Below are 17,728 nucleotides of genomic sequence, written 5' to 3'. Positions count from 1 at the left end.
CCTCGCAACCATCACAGTACCTTCCGCTAGAGAAGAGAGGCGCAGGTTAGAACAAGGTAGGCAAAAACTAACTAGGGAGATTCTTTTCTGTGTGATGTAAACCTTTGAATTGCTTCAGAAGAACCACTCTATTAGTGCAAATTCAGTTATAAAGGAGGTGCCATACCGGGTCGGTACCTGGGCAAGATCCCAAAAGAATAAAACAGATCTGATGCTGCTTATCCTAGGAATAAGCACTAAATTTCCCCAAGTCTGTTTAAAGAATGGCTTCTGGACTTCTGTTTTAGGAAATTATCTAAACCATTCTATTACTAAGTGAAATCCCATGGCCAGTTCTTTGCTTTACATGACAGCAGCAGAGTGGATATGCACCTATATTAACATGAAGTGAACACACACATATGTTACTCGATAGTCAAAGCCATCAAGCCTCTCCTGCCTCTTAAACTACAGTCTGGTTCGTTCCAAGACTTTTTAACCAGCATAAAGGCCGTTCTGAATACTGGCTACTGTCCAGTTAACGTCTAACTTGTAGCTTCAGCCTTTCTTGTGCCCCCCTCCCCCCCCAGGGGGTTCACCTCTTAGACACCAGGTGGTCCAGTGGAGTCCAGAGGTTAGCCATTTTGTTACAGCAGGTCACGACTGGTATGAGCAACTGGGCATCCTTCTTGCCCTTTGGACCCCAGTGGACCACTAGGCGCCTGGGGCTCTGGCAGCCTTTTGCTCTTTAGGGCTGGGAAGGATGGGGAGCAGAGGGCACCAACCCGCAACCCCTTAGGCAAATCTAACAGCCAAAACAATTTTGAATCAACATCTTCCATACCTGTGTCCAGTTGTGGCCCGGCGTTGACTACCTGGAACTAATTCTGCCCATGGCTGATGGCTTTTAAAAAAATGACTACCAGAAGCCAAATACCAGCCGGATGGTTTTCAGCATTACCCTGTCAAATGAGCTGAAAGGCAAGATCCATCTCCATTTATTAGCAGGTTTTCTCAATACAGATCTCTCATGCATCACCATGTCACACACAGACTATGTTTTTATTTCATAATAACTCAAGTGACTGGAGGCAAGCTAGAGCATATCTCAGCCACCAGCAATACGACAGCATTATAGACTTAGTTGTAGCTATCCAGTGGAACAAGAGACCATGAGTAGAGAAAGAGACATATACCACCAGTACACTATGAACTAGCTTTTGTAAGAGGAAAGGAGTGGAGTTTTCAGGAGATGGATGAAAAAAGGATAACTAAGAAGCAGAATGTTAACATTTGAGAAATTCAGGCAGAAATGTGGTGTAGCAGAAGACTTCCTATCGGCACAACATTTTATGAGAAAGAGGGAAGAAAAAGGAGGTAGGTTAAAAAAATTTAAGTTCAGGTTACAGATTGAAAGGAAATATATAAGGAGATAAATACTGCAGAGGAAACAGATACCTCACCCTAGCTAGAGTGAATATCTAGCTGGAAATATCAGAGCTTTGTTCTAGAGGATGCAGAAAAAAAAAAGGATCCCCACTGAAAACAGCCACAAATAATACAGGAGGCCTGCTCGGGAGAAGAGAGAAACTAGGATGGCACTGTTGGCATCCAGATATGAAACTGCACACAGGAAAACAAAAAAATGAGCCCAGATGGAAAATACTTGAGGGTGCTGGTGAGCCAGAGGAAAAGACAACTGACACCCAGAGGACTAAAGGGCAGCGAGGACTGGAAAAAGGGCCCTTTTCTGTCAAAAACTCACACATTTAAAGGAGAAGCATGGAAAATGTGCACAGGTCAAGACAATTCGCATCAATACAACGTCACGTAGACTGCGCAGACATCATGCATCAGTGCTCCGCCACTCCCCAGATCCAGAGGATCCACTAAAGGGGCTTAGGATCAATACAGTGTCGCTTGGACAGCGTAGAAAGCCAGGCCTCACACTCAGCGGTGGTAGGGTACTCTGGCCCAGTGCATGTCCGTTTTGCAAAGGTCTTCACCAGTCTGTGGAAACCAGACTCCACAGGTAGTCACAGATGAAGGTTTTGGAGTGCTGGGTGCTGTCGATGTTAATGGGTTGAGCCACATCTCCGTTGTAATGGACTAGGCACCAATGAGTAAAGGAAAAGGGCTGGACTCCCAAATCAACACTAAAAATCCATTTAGAGACAGTTCTTTCCCCAATAGCAATGTAAAAAAAAAAAAAAGCAGTTTAGTTTGGGAAATAAGCAGCAGCTGCTCCCTGTAACCATAGACACCCCACTCATGTCAGACTTCAATTGTGAGTCCTCTGGGGACAGGGAAATCCCTCCAATATCTGAATCTTCACCTACTAGACAGCTTTGGCCTTCTTACTTTTCTGATAGAACTTCATCAGTATATTACAAGAATTTAGAATCTAAATCCTATCATTCAAAATTTGGCATACCACAAGGCTCTATTTTATCTTCCCTATTATTTAATATTTATTTAGCCCCGCTTTTGACCCTCTGCCAATCAATAGGATTTACGGTGTACGCTTACGCCGACGACCTACAATTACTGCACCCCCTTAACCCGAACAATCAAACCGAGATTCAGTCAATTAACCAAAAATTAAGTAAAGCCCACGAATGGTTAAATACAAACAAGCTTTCTTTAAACATTCTAAAAACAAATACTCTTCTTTTCTCCGGAAAAGAGGGAGATCAATTAATATCTCCAATCATAATCGAAAATACTCCACTTCCATTAATTTCAACTACAAAAATTTTAGGTGTTTTAATTGACAATAAGCTAACATTCCGTCCTCAAATAAGTGCAATAGTAAAAAGTTGTTATTATAAATTAAGAATGATTAGATCACTGGCCCCTCTTTTAGATACTAATTCCCTTAACATTCCGATTCATTCACTAGTAATTTCAAAAATGGATTATTGTAACTCTCTACTAAATGGTATCTTTCACAAAGATTTAAAACGCTTGCAGCTTATTCAAAATATGGCCATTAAAATAATCTCGGGAGCAAAAAAATACGATCATGTTACCCCTTTGCTTCAAAAGGCCCACTGGCTGCCAGTCTCTCACAGGGTAACTTATAAAATCGCTCTTCTGGCATTTAAAACAACACAGACCAACACACCAGCTTTCATAGATAGACTTCTGATTCCATACGACCCCCCAAGAACTTTAAGATCCATCTCTCAATATAACCTTAATGTTCCCTCTTTAAAAATCATTGGCACGCGTCGCACCTCTACGTTTTCTGTTACAGCCCCTACAATTTGGAACGCTCTCCCTTTGTATATAAAAATGGAAAAAAACCTAAAAAATTTTAAAAGCAATTTAAAGTGCTTTCTTTTTAATGATGCTTTTAACTGAACTTCTTTCTCTTAACTATTAATTTTATACTGCTCCCCAGTTCCTAAGTGTTCTTCCCTTATATGTTCCTCACTTTTCTATTACAAGTGTATTTCTTCCCTCTTTTCCTTATGTTTATATGGCCTAAGGGTCAACATTTACCCAGTTTGCACGGTTCGTTTGTCTTGTAGTTTTACTATAAGAAAGTATGTTTAATTGTCATTTTTGTCAAATGTAAATACTTTTTATTTTGTACAACGCTTTGTAGTAACGAAAAGGCGTTTAATCAAAAATTGAATAAACTATAAACTATTGGAAGGTGGTATGTAAGAAATTAAAGGGAGTTAGCTGCAGCCACCATACCAAGCCCCCATCCAGGGCATCACTAGGATTTTCCGCACGGCTTTCCTCAAATTCAAATTCCAGTGGACCGGGTAATGGCTTCTCTCACTATGAAAACCTTAGCTTGGCATTCTGCAAAGCAAAAAGGTTATTCATTTTCTTCAAAGCCCGATTTTAAAAAGGCACCTGCCAGCTCTCCCCCTTTCATCCCATCAGAAAGAAAAAGGGGCTCAGATTGACCACCGTCAAAAACAGGATGCCAGGTGCAGTGGGCACTTAGTCAGGGGGCTTGCTGTTTTCTTGCTTCTAGCCAAGTGTATAATTTTGATTTTTATTTTGAAGTTGAAGGACACGATGCTGGGATTAATGGCATTCGAGTATCCAGAGGCTGCCTCCTCACCATTAGAAAATGATTTTCTTTTTAAAAAAAAATGTTTCCATTGGGAAGTGCAGCCAGCCACAGATCCCCGGGCTGTTTCCCCTGCTACTGATCACCACTACCTGCCTCCACCTTCCAAAAAGACTGACCTTGAAGCATCTCCCTTTTCCCACCTGCCAGAACTGTGCTCTCACTTGATGGTCGCTGAAAAGGATACCTCCCTTGATCAGAGTGGGGTCACAGTCATAATCCCATTGGATTTTGGTAACCAGGTGGTACAGCTGAGCCCGATACCTAAAAGATAAAAAGAAATTATGAGAAACAAGGCCCTCGAATACAAATTTAGCTCAGGTCTAAGTACATCAGGATAAAAACATGCATTTAGTGGGATGGACAGCGTAGAATTTAGAAACTTCTTGTTAGATTTCTACGTAGTGGGAGCAATTCTCAGTAGATTGCTTAAGTCGGGGGCTGGGTGATGTGATGTCATTCTAGAATACTCGCTGGTCCACGTTTACACACCTAACTTGAGGTGTGAACACTTGTGTTCTTTAAACATGCATCCCGATTGGTCCGTTAGATGGCAGTACGCCTACCACCGCCTGCAAGCAGGATGCCGTTTTTAGAATCAGATCCTTTATGCCTGTGGGGGAAAATGCTCAGTGCCCCCCCCCCCCACCCCCCAACTGCTAAACCGATTTAGTTGCAAGACAGGCTGGGACTTACACCGCAGAAGGGGTTGCTATGGTCGTGTCCTCATCCACTTCCTGCTGCATCTGTTCCATCTCCTCCTCCATCTCCTTTAACTTCTCGAGTTCTTTCATCAAGAATTTACGTCAGGCTAAGGAAAGCAGAAAGGCTTCCCTGAACAGAAATCTTTTCACGGGTAATAATGTTGGTAAGTTTTGATAATGGCCACTAGGTTACCTTTGAAGACAGCAGCGATATTTTCAATGATAAGCTGAATATTTGTATGCGTGATTTTGTTATTGCTGATGGATGGATGGATAACTAAGTTGTTTCCTATCCTATATATTATTGAAATTCTTTTCATTCTTTATCGTTTTAACATTGTAAGCCGTCTAGGTCCTTGGATGGTACAGGCAAGATATCAAATTAATAAATAATCATATCCCCTCTGTCTAAAACAAATTAGATTTCCAAGTTAAAACATAAAACCCTGTAGTAATCAGTCTAATACTGTAAGTTGCTGTTTATGCCTAGGCGTATTTAGAAACTGCCCTTTGCTACAAGAAAGCGGATTACAAAAATTAAAACTGAAGGAAAAAAGAGTTCCATTGTCATAAGATAAAAGAAGAGAAATATCAAAATGAAAAATAATATAAATTCAGCATTTGGTGCTTCAAGTCCAAAACAAGCTTTCTAAGAGAATGCTGAACCAAAATCTTTTCAATCAGCTTTTTCTCTCTTCAAAAGAGCAGCGTCAAAAATTACCTCACTCGTTCCACTATGACAGGACCAGGCTGATCCAAGCAGGGATGCTTAATGCATCAATTTATCTCATTAATATAGGCTGGATGGCCAGGCTTAAAACTAGCTTAGAGATAATATATAGTAGGGCCTTAAATATGTGCCAACCCTGTAGATCAAATAATTGTTAACAGAATAAGATAGAAGGGAGTGATTAAACAATCAACTCTAACCATATTAATGACTGAATCAAAGCCATGATAGCATCTAGCAAATCAAATCTATATCAATAAATTCTAAAAATATCTTCATAACAATATTAAGTCACAATCCCTAGTGAGTGTTTGAAGAAAACAGTGGTGGACATATCATAAATTATCCAGACTTAGTCTTTGGAACCTCTTATGATATATACCATTCCAAGTTCCTGTCTTGTATATTGTTGTGATCATCTATGTCCACCACCCCCTAACGAAGAAATAATTAATCTACTTAATTGTATTCTTATTCCCTGAAGATTATTGTTAGCACTAATTTTATTTAACTATTGTTATAATTATGGGTAACTTTGTTGTTATAATATATGCTTTTTAAAAAGCACAATAGGCAATATGTTTATTGAGAAACTTAAACTATTAATTACATTTAATTGGAGTAGACTTAACTACAGTTTCTGGTGGAACTCTCTGTCATATATATAAGATGGAAAGAACGCTAGCCACACAAAAAGGAAATTTCAATAAATTTCAGGAGGTTTGGGGTCCATTAATAGAATATTGTGATGAGTAAATATCATTTTTCCCTTATTGGTAGGGAGGGAGGGATTTCTGATTTGATATTAAATGTTTAGATTAATAGAAAAGATTATATCATATATTATATGATATATGAAATAGGGATGGGAGGATGGATTTAAATATTATAATTTAAGTTATATATGAAAGCTAATCAAGTGATATTGTATAAGTTTAAATGATATTTTCTGATACACATGTTGTAAGATGTAAAAATGAATAAAGAATTAAAAAAAAAAAATTGGATCAATTTATAACGTTGGAAAACTTTCTAAAGTGCATGTGCCTAGGGCGTACATATACCGAAAATCTCTTAATATAAATAAATAATGTGCAAAGAAGCTACCATTTGGCAACACTTAGCTTATTGTAAGGTGGAACCTGCCACCGTCAACGTTGATATGATAAAGAACTCCCAACGCCTTTTCTTTTTATGGGCGTTTCAACCCTGTGGGGTCGGGAGTTCTTTATCATATCAACGTTGACGGTGGCAGGTTCCACCTTACAACAAGCTAAGTGTTGCCAAATGGTAGCTTCTTTGCACATTATTTATTTATATTAAGAGATTTTCGGTATATGTACGCCCTAGGCACATGCACTTTAGAAAGTTTTCCAACGTTATAAATTGATCCAATTTTTTTTTTTTAATTCTTTATTCATTTTTACATCTTACAACATGTGTATCAGAAAATATCATTTAAACTTATACAATATCACTTGATTAGCTTTCATATATAACTTAAATTATAATATTTAAATCCATCCTCCCATCCCTATTTCATATATCATATAATATATGATATAATCTTTTCTATTAATCTAAACATTTAATATCAAATCAGAAATCCCTCCCTCCCTACCAATAAGGGAAAAATGATATTTACTCATCACAATATTCTATTAATGGACCCCAAACCTCCTGAAATTTATTGAAATTTCCTTTTTGTGTGGCTAGCGTTCTTTCCATCTTATATATATGACAGAGAGTTCCACCAGAAACTGTAGTTAAGTCTACTCCAATTAAATGTAATTAATAGTTTAAGTTTCTCAATAAACATATTGCCTATTGTGCTTTTTAAAAAGCATATATTATAACAACAAAGTTACCCATAATTATAACAATAGTTAAATAAAATTAGTGCTAACAATAATCTTCAGGGAATAAGAATACAATTAAGTAGATTAATTATTTCTTCGTTAGGGGGTGGTGGACATAGATGATCACAACAATATACAAGACAGGAACTTGGAATGGTATATATCATAAGAGGTTCCAAAGACTAAGTCTGGATAATTTATGATATGTCCACCACTGTTTTCTTCAAACACTCACTAGGGATTGTGACTTAATATTGTTATGAAGATATTTTTAGAATTTATTGATATAGATTTGATTTGCTGGATGCTATCATGGCTTTGATTCAGTTATTAATATGGTTAGAGTTGATTGTTTAATCACTCCCTTCTATCTTATTCTGTTAACAGGCTTAAAACTAGAGCAGTCTGTTCTGGTACCAAGTTTATTTATTTCTTGTTATACCGTCTATCACAAGTACCCAAACAGAAGTCCCAGTGATTTCTTTAGGCCAGAGAAAACCAACAGTGACAATCTCTGTCCTGCTCATGAAATTGTCAGCAGATCACTGGCCCAGAGTCCAACAGCTACATATTCTGAACCTGTGTACATGTTCTGGCCCCACTCTATCCCAGGGAAATGTTTAACAGCCTTGGTAAGCTATTAAAGATGCAGTCTACAGAGCATGCAGCACCCCCTGCTGTGTGTAATAAAGCAACATCGGCTCTACAAAGTCACCAATTTCACAAGGCTTAAAGGATGGCTGCCTACCAAGTGCAGTCTCGAGCTGATGGAAGATTTGAGGCCTTATCGTTCCTTAATAATTGGGATATTTAACAGCTCTGCGCCCCCCCCCCCTAATACTGCAAGAAGAGTGCAATTATGGAACCACTGCTACTCCCGTGTACTGCAGAAGCTTTCTTCAGCGAAAAGGCTTTTTAGCCAGGGAAAATAACAAGATGGCAGAGAGACTTAAGTGGTGTGCAAAAGTCTGGAACCATTTGTGAATTTTGCCTTCCTTCAACTTTCTGACCTTTTATTCAGGGGTTTAGGACTTGTGACCAGTTATTTGCAAGTTTCTAAACCCTGACCCATCCCTGCCTCCTGGACCTCTCCACGACGTACCTGGTGGTATAGCAGTGAAGCAAGGCAGGGTCGATCTTCCTACGCTCCTGCCCCGTGCCATGATCTATGATTGTAACTAGTAAAGGCACAGAGCCATGAAAATTCTGAATTCCTTTTAAGTAGCCGACTCTGACCCCCCCTCCCCCGGACCTCTCCACACCTTACCTGGTGGTCTAGCGGGGTAGGAGTGATCTTCCTACGCTCCTACCCCATGAAGAGCCTTCAACCAAAATGGCTTCCGTGAGTTCCCACTGTAGTCTTGTGAGACCATGGAAACTCATGGCAGCCATTTTTGTTGATTACTTTGCATGGGGCAGGTTTAGGAAGATTACTCCTGCCCCACTTCACCGTTAGACTACCAGGTAAGGTGTTGAGAGGTTCAGGAGGCAGGGGTGGGTCAGAGTCAGCCCTAAAAATTATTTGCGATATTTCCATATTTGCGGGCCTGCGAATATGGAGGGAGAAGTGTATAATTTTTACAGATCATGCTTCAAAACAGGATTGAGACTGTCGAAGCAGCGTGCATTATTTCTGACCAATCAGGAGGCTGCTTCTGTCAGCCAATCACAATCCAGACATCTAGGTAACAGGGCAGCTATAAAAAGCGCAAGCTTTTGGGGTTTCATACACTTTCTGCATCAACCATGAACAAGACTCTGAACTAGAGAGTTGAGCGGGGACAGAAATCCCACCCGTCCCCGTGAGGAATCCCATCCGTCCCCGTGAGGAATCCCTCCATCCCCACCCATCCCCGCGAGAATCCCCTCCGTCCCCACCCGTCCCTATAAACTTCAGAAATAGTTATTTCATTTAATTATGCTACTGAATTAAAGGCTCTGGTAGAAACCCATTTAAAAATAAGCAAAGAGACTTTATTAATTTTGAAATATTAATTGGGAAGAATACATACTTTGTAAACGGGTTTCTACCGGAGCCTCTAATGTTTATAAATTTTTATTAACACAACTAATATACTACTTTATCCTGAAGCAACAACAAAAAAAAAGAAATATAATTTTTTTCCTACCTTTGTTGCCTGGTTTCTGCTTTCCTCATGTTCTCATTCAATTCCTTCCATCCACTATCTCTCTTCTCTCTGCGTCTTCCATTTGCTCTGTTACTGTGCCTCTCCCTTTCTCCCCCTTCCAAATTAGTCTGGCACCCATCTTCTTCCCTCTGCTCACCCCATAGTCTGGCATCTCTGTCTTCTTCCCTGCCAGTGTCTTCGCCCCACTCTCTCTTCCCCATTTCCCTTCAGCGTCTTCTCCCCACTCTCTCTTCCCCATTTCCTTTCAGCGTCCTTCTCCCCCCATCTTCCCCATGTCCTGTCAGCGTCCTTCTCCTCCCTCTGTCTTCCCCATGTGCTTTCAGTATCCTTCTCCCCCCTCTGTCTTCCCCATGTCCTTTCAGCGTCCTTCTCCCCCCCGTCTTCCCCATGTCCTTTCAGCATCATTCTCCCCCCTCTGTCTTCCCCATGTCCTTTCAGCGTCCTTCTCCCCCCCGTCTTCCCCATGTCCTTTCAGCATCATTCTCCACCCCTATGTCTTCCCTAAGTGCTTTCAGCGTCCTTCTCCCCCCTGTCTTCCCCATATCCTTTCAGTGTCCTTCTTCCCCTCTATGTTCCCCATGTCCTTTCAGCATCCTTCTCCCCCCAGTTTTCCCCATGTCCTTTCAGCATCCTTCTCCCCTCTCTGTCTTCCCCATGTCCTTTCAGCATCCTTCTCCACCCCTTTGTCTTCCCCATGTGCTTTCAGCGTCCTTCTCCCCCCTCAGTTTTACCCATTTCCCTTAAGTGTCTTTTCCTCTCCACTCCACCTTTCCTCCCTTTCTCCCTCACTGCCCCTTACCTTCGTGGCGCTTCCCTGCCCGACCGACAACAGAACAGGCCCGGTCCGACAAACCTCCCTGCCCTGAATCCAGCTGCTGTAAGAAAGTAATTTAGATTTGCGGCTACAGAGCAGGGAGTTTTGTCGGACCGGGCCTGTTGTCTGTCGGTCGGTCAGGGGAAAGCGCCACGAAGGTAAGGGGATCTGGCCAGCTCTACACCCCCCCTAAGGCTGCCCCGGGGCAGACCGCTCCCTCTCACCCCCCCCTTGGTACGCCACTGCCTTGAATTTATCCTACCTGCCCTGCCGCAGCACACAGCCGACCGGAAGTCTTCCCAATGTCAGCGCTGACATCCGGAGGGAGGGAGGGCTTTGCTTAAGCCCTCCCTCCAACATCAGCATTAACATCGTGGAAGACTTCCGGGTAGGCTGTGTGCTGCGGCAGGGTAGGGAGGGAAAAGAAGACGAGCCTCGCGGCTCGAGTGCATCCAACCCCGCAGGAACCCCGCGATCCTAGGGGGCGTCCCCACAGGATCCCCTAGACCCTAGGGGGTGTCCCCACGGGATCCCCGTGACCCGAAGGGGGAACCAGCAGGATTCCCATCGTCCCCGTGCAGCTGTCTACTCGGAACCTGACATCGGAGGAGCGTGTTCATGTGTCAGTGATGAGTGAGGAAGGATTTTCATAACATCAGATCACCAACAAAGTCGGCTGCAGTCACAAATTGATAGTAAAGATTGCACAAAAGAAGAAAAGTGATGGTTTCAGCGGTAGACAACATCATGCCAAGACAGATTCATAGACCAATCGCAAGCTGATCTCACCTCAGCTACTGCGCGAGAGGCTAGAGGAGTGTCATGTCAGTGTCAGCTCTTCAAACTTGTCACCTGTGCCTGCAGTTTGATCTGTGGGGCTGCAAAGCAAGCAACAAGTCACTGATGACTGATGTCCAAAGGCGCAACCGGATCTAGTGGACGCAGAAGCATTGAAGCTGGACATGTGAAATGTAGGAAAACATGCTTTTCTGTGGTGAAAGCATCTTCTGCCTGTTTGGTAACCTATGTGAGGAGGTTTCCTGGAGAGGCATTCAAGCCCGAGTGCCTCAACCTCACTGAAACATCCTTTGAAGGTCATAAGTCTGGGGCTGCATGGCTGTGCACATCATCGATGGTCTGGTCAAAGGGACCAACTACATCACAGTACTGCAAAAGTACACAGTGCTATCAGCTCAGCAGTTGTTTCCAGGCCAGTTCCTGTTCCAAGATGACAGTGCACCTTTAAATTGCCCCAAAAAGGTAATCGACCGGGAAGCGTCAGAACAAGCGACTAGCCAGCCCAATCTCCGGATCTGAATCCGATTGAGAACTTGTGGTGCAAGAGACATCCAACATCAGAACGTGAGTTGATTGAGCCACTCATTGCAGCCTGGAACTGCATTGTCACCCACGATCACCTCATCAAACTAGTTCACTCAATGCCGACATGGTGCAGACAGGTGATCAAGAACAGAGGGTGGCCCACAAAATACCGAGTCATCACCGACACACAAAATGGCCTTTTTAAGGCCGCCTACATGAAGGATCGACAACGCTCATGTGTACTTTTTTTGGCCGGTGAAGTTCAATACTTGATTTATGCAGAAAAATGATTAGCATGGCAACTTTAACAAACTCAGAATTTTACAGCCAAGCTAGATAAAAAGTTGATTCTAATTGCCAAATGTATCCCTTATACTGTGACAAATCTATTGGGTCAACAAAAAAATGAAAATAAAAGGCCAGAAAGTTGAACAAACGATACAATGTCTTATATACTGCAGTTTTCTGCAAGGAATCTAGGCGGTTTACAATAAGATTTAGATCATTGAGTTACATTGTTATAAGGAACATTGGAATGAATGCAAAATTCACAAGTGATTCCAGACTTTTGCACACCAGGATACAGATAATTCTATGCAATTTTATGGAAGCAGAAGAATTTATACTAAATAAATCTTCCTTTAATGGAACTCTTGTTAATGCACACCAAAAAATAGATGACCAAGCCATATAGCTACAGAAGCAGGTTGAGCACAGGCTCTGGAAAGCTTGGGCACTTTAAAATTAGCTGGAGGACAGGGCATTAGTAGACCAACTTTGAAATCTTTTAGGCTGCCTCATTCAGTCTGTTGCATGGATTGTACTGCTCTCTTGTAAAAGGATATTGAAGATCTGTCTTGACATTAACATTCTCAGCAGAAATCGCTTTAAGTTCCTCTTCGATCTGACACAGCGTAGCCAAGCTGTTCTGTTTCTTCCCTTCCACTTCAATAAGCTTTTCTGCAACATTTTTCTCCAAGGCTAAAAAGTCTGAAGGCAAGCAAGCAGAAATCTCACTGTGAACAGTGCACTTAAGTTTCTACATTGGTTAAAAAGAAGTGAAAATTAAATTAGGAGTTGCCAAAGGATGTACTTAGTGTTGGTGGGTTTAAGAAAGGTTTGGACAAGTTCCTGGAAAAATTGTACATAGTCTGTTATTGGGGGAAGCTATTATTTGAGTTTCTGCCAGGTACTTGTGACTTGGATTGTCCTCCGTGAAGAAGGGCTACTGGGCTAGACGGACCATTGTCTGAGCCAGTACGGCTATTCTTAGTGGACCTCCAAGAGATAGGAAGAGAGATTCAACATGAGCTCTCTCAAAGATTTGAGAAAGAGAAACTAATCACTTGACATTCTAGTGGCCTGGCAACATTTTCTTATTTGCAATAACTGATTACTTTGCTTTTGTGATTGTGTGTGGCAATACCTCCCGAAATTGAAAGAACAGAATATAAATATATCAAAATTAAAGCCTCTCGCATATTAAAATGTCAAACATAGTTAGGAACAGTTATTGCATATGCTAGTTGCAGGTTTCTGGGTCTCGCTGCGTCTTGTAAAGTAGAACTGATGTTTCAGTCATCATAATGTGGCTTTCTTCAGGGAATGCTGTGAGGTCTGCAGTTTGTCTTTATATAGTAGGTCCTCAAACCCGATTAGTTGGGGCTTGAAGTGAATGCGGCAGGAAAGTCAGTTGATCAAAATGTGGCGCCGTGAGACCTGGAAACCTGCAACAGGCCTGATGCCAGCTGCGGAAACCCTGAGGAAACAATTGTTGCATATGTTTGATGCATGGTCTGAGATCTTTGTAGTAAATAAAATTTCCCTTGCCGACCCTCCCTAAATCCCACTCTATTACGTCACTCTTTATAATTAAGTTACAATCATAAAAATTGAACATTTAAAAGTTAGATGGTCTGACCTTGCTTAGAAATATTTCTCACACAGTATTCATATAGACTGACATTTTTCAGCTTCTTTTTTCGTTTGATAAGTGAGTTTTTCCATGAGATAAATTTCAGAGAGCTTACACAACCAGTTTTAGTAGGGGGCGAGTTACTTTTCCAGCTTTTGGCTACAACACTTCTTGCTGCCATTTGAATTAAACCATAATCTTCCTAACCCTTAGGTTTGGATTTAAGGCATGTCTAGCCATATGAACACCTTCACTTGGTTGTATAAGGATTTTACTTAGTGTAAAGCTCTGTGTGCTCCTGCATCGCTCAGAAGCAACCGATTTACAAAGATCCACAGAACTACTGTAGTTTCTGTACCTAACAAGGAAGCAATGGCATGGCAGCTGTCATCAAAGATTCCTATGAATAATGCCTCTTCCCTGGAGAGAGACAACAGCAAAGAGCCATGAGAGACTCGCACTAATTACCTGTAAAAACAAGAAAGTAAATATAGCAATACTGTACCCTTGATGATATCAGAGGCGGTTACTTCAGTCTCTAAAAGCAGATCCAGTATCTGTTCCTCTTTAGCCAGGGTCTTCTCCAATGGCAACTCAAGTGTGCTGAGTATTTGGACAATGTCTTTGCTAATATCCTCTATGGTCTGCAGATTTTCGCTTATGGTAGCCATCACTGCTGCTAGAAGGAATTTTGCAGTTATCAACTTTGTTTGCACAGAATTCCCCCAGAGCTAAGAGTGGCAGCTACAACTCTAACTACCTAAATGGGCAAAGGTGTTCATATTTCTAGCAACTAACAGCCCTTTTTATCAATCTGCACTACAGGTTTTTAGCACGGTAAATGCTTGGATGCTCATAGAATTCCTTACCTTGCCGACCCACACTAAAAACCTTTATTTATTTATTTAACACATTTATATATTGCCTAGAATCTAGGCAGTTGCCAGTATCAAGTACATTCATAAAATTTCATAAGACCATGGACAAGACAATATTCATTATCTGCATATCTATAAAAACATAAATGTAGGCAATATTCATGATTTACATGTATACGGCAGCCATGAGACTTGTTTCTGCTACCTACGCATAGGCATCAACAAATAGTTGGGTCTTTAATAATTTCTTAAAGTTGACACTTTCTGTGCATAATCTCAGATGACCAGGTAGACTGTCCCACAGGTGCGCACCCGCAGCTTGATAAAGGGGGGGGGGGTGGGGGCAAATGTTTAAAACGGCTTTTCCATGCCTAAGGCGAAATTCTTACCTGGAGATTTTTCTTTTGCTGTTGGCAAAATACTGGTCGCGGGCTGCTGGGTACTTCGGAGCAAGTCTAGAGGAGAAAGACAAAAAGAAAACAGAGATTTGCTGTTCATGTCCTTAAAGTTGCTAATGACAAGTTAGTTAATGTCATCCTGGCCAGCATGGTTAATCACTTTCCTAGTAAAGGAGAGCAGCTGATGACGAACAGAGCAGGAGCATCAGCAGAAGCATTTCCTGCTCCCCTCCCTAGGATAGAATGGACGCGCATGCTAAAAGGACTATGGCTGCAGAACAAGGACATCCGGGGTTTTACTTCCAACACTTAGGATTTGAGGCTTGTGCAGCCGAGGACGGAGCTTGCGGGAAAACGAGTTCCCGCGGGGACGGGGAAATTTGTCCCCGTGTCGCTCTTAAGTGAAAACCCGGCTTTTTTTCTGCAGCCATTTGGAGCTAACTTTGCATGCTCTACAAATGCTCAGTTTGAGGGGGGGGGGCAGAACCTCTTCTTTTACCCCCCAAAGGAAGCAGTCCGACTCTTGCCTCCCTTCTGTGCCCTCCGCGCCTGCGCACTACCGCCCGGCTCGCGCGCTCCAGTTCAAAACTAAAGACCTGGGACCCTCGCGCGCCCTGCTCAGCCGCCGGACAGATGACACCCCCGTGTATTACCCGAGCGCCCCCCCCCTTTTACGTCCGTTGTTTCTACCCTTGTGCGTAGAAAGGTGGGTTTTTAAAAAAATAAAAATAAACAATTTATCAGGCGTTGCTTCAGACACCCATCGAGCAGGGGCCAGCTGGGAATGGCGACCGTCGCGAAGGACCCCCGCAACCCGAGTTGGCCACGCCGATGCCTGTCTGAAATGAGCGTTCGAGAGAGGAGAACGAAACCTCTGCGTTGGTCAGCGAGGTGGACCACCAGAGATGCCAGGCGCTTCAGTCCTGCCGGTGCCCTTCCACCGCAAAGCAGCGTGGGAATTGCAGTGCCTACCGCGAGTCCCATAATGCACCGGGAGAGGCTGACCTGCGCTTAGGAAAAGGACCCCTTCGGGCAGGGTTGGCCAAGCTGGCCCTGGAGTAGCCCCTTCCCAGGATCTCAATGAGGATGCAGATCTCTTTCATGCATACTTATTGCAGATCTTCAGAATACCTGACTGGCAAGGGGGGACTCCTGGACCTAGAGCATAGAGTTTGAGCCCTCTGGGCACCTGAATGCAACTCATCTTGAAACTGGCATTGACAAGGGGTGAATTGTCCCTGTCCTAGACCATAGCAATCCTTCACTCTCTCTGGCCAAGTGGCAAACCAGAGCCCCCCACCTATCAGATAGCCAGGAAAACCTGGACATGTTCTCTTTTTAGAAGATTGTCCAGGGGTCCAATTATTATTATTATTTTAATAGGGGAGGCTAGCCAGGTTAAAGCCAGCTCTCCTACCTCCCCCACCTACATCTGCCCCTGCTGCTATGATTCAATCTTCAGGGCAAGCGGCAATGAGGCAACCCTTCCCTGGAAGCTGCCTTATCTGTAGGGCCCACCTATGCGGGAACAAGGAGTTGCTGCAGACAGGCGGCTTCTGGGGCAGGCCAGCAGCAGCAGACTCACCTCATTGCTGCTGCCAGCTGCCCAAAGATTGAAGTGTAGTGGTTGGGGAGGAGGTAGGTGGGGGAGTTGGGAACTAGAGAGAGCTGAAGAATCAACATCGGGAGGGAGGGCTGGAGAAGCATTATGGAAAGGGGTGAGTGTTAAGAACATAAGAATTGCTGCTGCTGGGTCAGACCAGCGGTCTATCGTGCCCAGCAGTCCGCTCACGCGGCGGCTCCTAGGTCAAAGACCAATGCCCTAACTGAGACTAGCCCTATGCCCTAACTGAGACTAGTCTTACCTGCGTATGTTCCAGTTTAGCAGGAATTTGTCTAACTTTGTCTTGAATCCCTGGAGGGTGTTTTCCCCTGTAACAGCCTCAGGAGCAGCATTCCAGCTTTAAAAGCGCATGAACGTAGAGAAGGACGGAACAAATTTGTCCCTGTCCCCGCAGGATCTCAATATCCCATTCCGTCCATGTCCCATACCTGCAAGCTCTGCCTTAACCGCCCAAGCCTTGAACACTTATGACAGGGGTAGAACTCGTGTGCACAGGTTGGGGATAGAGATAAGTACTGTAGTGCTGGATGAAAGGGGAGAGAAAAGGGAGGGAGGGGGGCACCCAAGGGGGGTTGGGAGGAAAGAGAGAAAGAAAGAAGCAAGCATCTATAGGAAAGAGGGATTGGAAGGAGAGAAAGAGAAGCACCCATGGGGGAAGAGAGTTGAAGAGAAGCACTAAAAGGGTACAGAGGGGAACCAAGGAAATGGGTGAAACTTGGGCAGGATCATGTGTCCTTTTTTTTTTTTGTCTTCACAAATATGGTAACCCTAGTCTTACTAGACACCTGTTTATTAAAGTTACCTTAGAGGTGCAGGACAGGAGGGGGCTGCAGGACCAATATTAACAATGAAAGACCCCTTTTAGACAGCCACAGAGCGATTGTCTCATGACAAATGCACCGGAGCCCGTAGGAATTGAATGGACTTTGGTGCATTTGCCATGGTGAAATCGCTACCATGGCTTTGCAAAAGGAGCCTTTTATTTGTATAGGATGACCCAGACACATGGTGTTAAAGAATTAGGTATGATCATACCCTGCCTTAAATTATAGTCAAAGAGGGCCAAAGTCAAGAGTGTTGGATTTGAACCCTGGTTCCCACCTGCTGTTGTAGGCCTCAAGCTGCTCTGCAAGTGATCGAATGTCGTCCTTTGTAAATCTGGATGTTTGTCTCCCATCCCAACCTCTTTTGCTTAGTACCTAAAAAACCCCAAACGTTTATGCACTTAGAGTTGGTATAAAAACAAGCCCCATTATTA

At 43.1% G+C, this 17,728-nt stretch overlaps 1 protein-coding gene across 1 annotated transcript; it reads right to left on the bottom strand.

Annotated features, from left to right (window-relative positions):
• Nucleotides 1-954: 954 nt before the first annotated feature.
• On the bottom strand, nucleotides 955-15,386 carry SPC24 (SPC24 component of NDC80 kinetochore complex). Its single transcript, XM_033923041.1, has 7 exons — nucleotides 15,374-15,386; nucleotides 14,838-14,903; nucleotides 14,076-14,249; nucleotides 12,501-12,645; nucleotides 4,772-4,876; nucleotides 4,263-4,339; nucleotides 955-2,088 (listed from the first exon to the last, which is right to left on the bottom strand). Exons 3-7 carry the CDS (start codon nucleotides 14,239-14,241, stop codon nucleotides 1,982-1,984), a joined length of 600 nt encoding a protein of 199 aa, XP_033778932.1. The 5' UTR covers nucleotides 14,242-14,249; nucleotides 14,838-14,903; nucleotides 15,374-15,386; the 3' UTR covers nucleotides 955-1,981.
• Between the last annotated feature and the right edge of the window lie 2,342 nt (nucleotides 15,387-17,728).

Source organism: Geotrypetes seraphini, chromosome 16 (assembly GCF_902459505.1).
Source record: "Geotrypetes seraphini chromosome 16, aGeoSer1.1, whole genome shotgun sequence".
NCBI lineage: Eukaryota > Metazoa > Chordata > Amphibia > Gymnophiona > Dermophiidae > Geotrypetes > Geotrypetes seraphini.
Note: the sequence above shows the minus strand (reverse complement) of the source record. Positions and strands in the feature narration are given on the sequence as shown.

Bases quoted from the DNA above. Each gene is read 5' to 3' on its own strand.
- SPC24 (XM_033923041.1), bottom strand. From the start codon at position 14,241: ATGGCTACCATAAGCGAAAATCTGCAGACCATAGAGGATATTAGCAAA. The intron at 12,646-14,075 runs GTACAGTATTGC...GCTTGCCTTCAG, and splicing joins CGCCTCTGATATCATCAAGG to ACTTTTTAGCCTTGGAGAAA. The intron at 4,340-4,771 runs GTAAGTCCCAGC...TTTATCTTTTAG, and splicing joins ATAGCAACCCCTTCTGCGGT to GTATCGGGCTCAGCTGTACC.